This window comes from Lygodium microphyllum, chromosome 5 (assembly GCF_053477565.2).
Source record: "Lygodium microphyllum isolate KBCC chromosome 5, Lygodium_microphyllum_v1.1.10, whole genome shotgun sequence".
Lineage (NCBI taxonomy): Eukaryota > Viridiplantae > Streptophyta > Polypodiopsida > Schizaeales > Lygodiaceae > Lygodium > Lygodium microphyllum.
Window position 1 is genome coordinate 64,043,277 of NC_141139.1, and position 3,210 is coordinate 64,046,486.

Here is a 3,210-nt window from a genome sequence, read left to right on the forward strand (position 1 = left end):
CTACCTACTAGCATCGACCATTGTGCAGACAGGAGTTTGAAAATATGTATTTATAAGATGGGCGAGCTTGTGAGGTATGTAAATCCCATGTAAGATCACCCTTCATTATACCTTGCAAAATGAATGTGCATGAGGTATAACGTACTGTGCATTTATTTTTCAGATATGTTAGTTCCAAAGCAATTGATCCAGCCACATTGGATGATGCGCGTGTTATGGCAGTGGAGGTGGTTTGTATGGTAGAGGAGACTTTTCCGCGAACCATTCTCACAAGTCAACTACATCTCATTGTGCATTTAGTGGATGAAATTGCTTTATGTGGCACTGTGCATGCCCGTTGGATGTTCTTCCTAGAGCGCTTCATGAAGACCTTAAAAGACTTTGTGAGGCAAAGTGCAAGGCCCAAAGGAAGCATGGCTGAGGGTTGGTTGATACAAGAGTCTCTTGTATATATATCAGAATTTCTTGATCAGGTGGATAGCTCTTTGCCGCGACTATGGAGCAATGAAGAGGACTTGAGGATGACGTCTATTGTGCCTCAAGGAAAAGGACAGAGCAAAGTAATTGAGAGAACATTGATTGATGATCTTAATTTCACTTGCATCCTTAATAGTGATGTGATGAGCAGATGGGTTACAAGATACGAGGATGCAAAGACAAAAAGGCAAGCAGACAGAGCTCTCTTTCGGAGGCAACATGGCTCTCGTAAGGCGTACCCTAAGCATCTAGCAACACTTCCGAATGATATTCATGTTGATTGGTTGCATGAGGAAATGGAGAGAGCAGAGAGAGATGAGGGGCTGCATATCACAGCGGAAGAATGGGAGTATGCACGAGGATGCATGTTAAAGGTACATAGAACAAATGTAAATTTGCATTCTTTGTAAGTGATTGGCTTTTCATATTTATTCACATTAATTGCTTACATAGATATTGCTTATATTTTGGTCCAGTGCACTATGTTCAATGCTATATGGTGTGAAGGCAAGCATTTTCGAACACAAAGAATAGATGAAAAGAGGAATACACAAGATTGCGGTGTCATTAGTAGCTTTGAGGGAGCCAATGGAAAAATTGATGATTATTGTGGCACAATCCAAGACATATACAGACTTGACTTTTGTCGCTTCTTTGTGTATGTTTTGGATGTCAAATGGCAAATGAACGTGGTGGAAAAAGGGCCTAACGCAACGATAAAACGCCATGCAAGTGGCTATGTAACTATTGACTCTACAAAGTTTTGGCAAACAAAGAAAGATAGGCTCGTATTGCCACAACAATGTGAGCAGGTATGCATTTTTTTACAAATGTGTTTCATGTACATATATATCTAAGCTCGCGCACCCCTTGACTTTTGATATGCTAATTAATTAATGAATTATGTGTATTTGAGCAGGTTATCTATCTGCCAATGGTGCATGACAGTAAATGGTGGTATGTCATCCCTATTGCACCACGTTCCAAAGTAATGTATAATACATTCACTGATATGGAGCATATGGAGGATGTGGCAAGCCGCAAAGAAGATGATGTCGAACATGCCAATGTAGATGATCATGATAATGAGGATGAGCGTGCCATTTCTCATGATCATGAGGATGACCCTTCCATTGAGGATGATGGTGATGATGATGAGAATGATCAAGGCATCGGTACCATTATCAATGGGCAAAATAGCGATAGTAGAATAAATTTAATCGTAGCCTTACAAATTGATCAAATGGATATTGATGTTGATCGTTTGGCAAGGATGGATCTTATTGAAGATGAGATCGAACCCTAACCAATCCATCACTGTATTGTTCCAAATTCATGACATTTCTATTGTATACTTTGTCTTTCAATAACCATATGAAGATATATTTTTCAATATATTACGTTGTTGTAAGTGCATGTAGTGGGATTTTGTAATGGTTTGTAAACACTGCAATGCACAATGACATTTTTAAAACTTAATGGTTTTCTGTTTTGAAAAGAAATGGATTTCTGTAGTTAGGCTCTGTGTCGCGTGTAACAGAGCGTGTATTATGACAGACTTAACGCGCAAATATACGCGCCCACACATGCAATTATACACGCGCTGTTACATGCATGTATACACGCGCCCGATATTGCTGTAAGTATAAACGACCATACACGCGCCCGTAACTTTTCGCGTGTAATGGACGCGTGTATGGCGGCATTGTGTTGTAGTGGTTGCTATTGTCCTATTTCCCACTTCCAAAATTATTGCTTTCTGGCTTATTCATATGGTTGGAAGTTACAAGGGCCAAGTATGATTGTTTTTGGGTGGCCTTGGCATATTTTTTTCTAAAAACAACAACTTGTTTCTTTGTTTTCTATGTCATCATTTGCATTGATGACTTAATCTATGATTCATCTGATATATTGGGTAGTTCTCAAGTATTGATGCTGGTTGCATTCACTAAGACAAGAGTTCAAAGTTGTGGTGGTGTCAAGAAGTTATCTTCTGAGGCCTTGGTAGCCATATCAATCTAGTTTCTATAGATTAGTTTTAAGCATGCAAGAGGGCTTTAGGCATACACAATGTCTTCATATTCTCTTTCCTATGATATTGTAGACATTAGGAACAAAAACAAATAAAAGAGGATGCTTTAAGAAAATATTACGTTTTTAATTAAATGAGGTTTAAGTAGAGTCAAATATCGAAAGATAGTAGCCATCCTTGTATTAGATATTGTAACACATGGTGCATATTAGAGAATGACCATAGGAAATGATGAACATACCACTCATGCCAAGTGTAACTTTTCTTGGATTTTGCAAATTTTGCACTATTTTTTCTTTATTTTTCTATCCAAATAGTCATTATGTCATTTTTGCTCTTTTGCAATTTGACTATGTATTCTTAATTTCTTCCTCTCTACGTTGAACATTGTTTATAAAATTTTCATCCTAAACAGGTAGTTTGTCCTCTTTGCTAAGAGAGAGAGAGAGAGAGAGAGAGAGAATATGGGAGAGAGGAGAGATAGGGAGAAGAGAGAACATTTAGAGAGATCAAAGAGATAGTAAAGAGGAAGAGAAAAGAGATCATGTATTGCAAAACCAATCATGTAGCAAATCTAGCATCTAAATTCATAGATACAAAAACTTTATTAAATATAAAGTAATTTGAATAAGTTGACAAGTTCACAAAGAATAATAGAAAAATTAGTGACTATTATGAAATATTGATTTACACACATATCA

The 3,210-nt window shown here is 37.3% G+C and overlaps 1 protein-coding gene across 1 annotated transcript; it reads left to right on the forward strand.

The window, feature by feature from the left end:
• The first annotated feature begins 773 nt into the window (after nucleotides 1–773).
• Nucleotides 774–2,031, forward strand: LOC148035908 (uncharacterized). The gene is made up of 4 exons (XM_087678863.1): nucleotides 774–851; nucleotides 954–1,289; nucleotides 1,397–1,546; nucleotides 1,993–2,031. The coding sequence occupies exons 1-4, from the start codon at nucleotides 774–776 to the stop codon at nucleotides 2,029–2,031; spliced, it is 603 nt and encodes a 200-aa protein (XP_087534989.1).
• Nucleotides 2,032–3,210: the final 1,179 nt, after the last annotated feature.

What these genes read in the sequence shown, in the direction of transcription:
- LOC148035908 (XM_087678863.1), top strand. Translation starts at nt 774, where the DNA reads ATGGAGAGAGCAGAGAGAGATGAGGGGCTGCATATCACAGCGGAAGAA. An exon ending in CACGAGGATGCATGTTAAAG is followed by an intron (nt 852 to 953) that starts GTACATAGAACA and finishes ATTTTGGTCCAG; the next exon opens with TGCACTATGTTCAATGCTAT. An exon ending in TGCCACAACAATGTGAGCAG is followed by an intron (nt 1,290 to 1,396) that starts GTATGCATTTTT and finishes GTATTTGAGCAG; the next exon opens with GTTATCTATCTGCCAATGGT.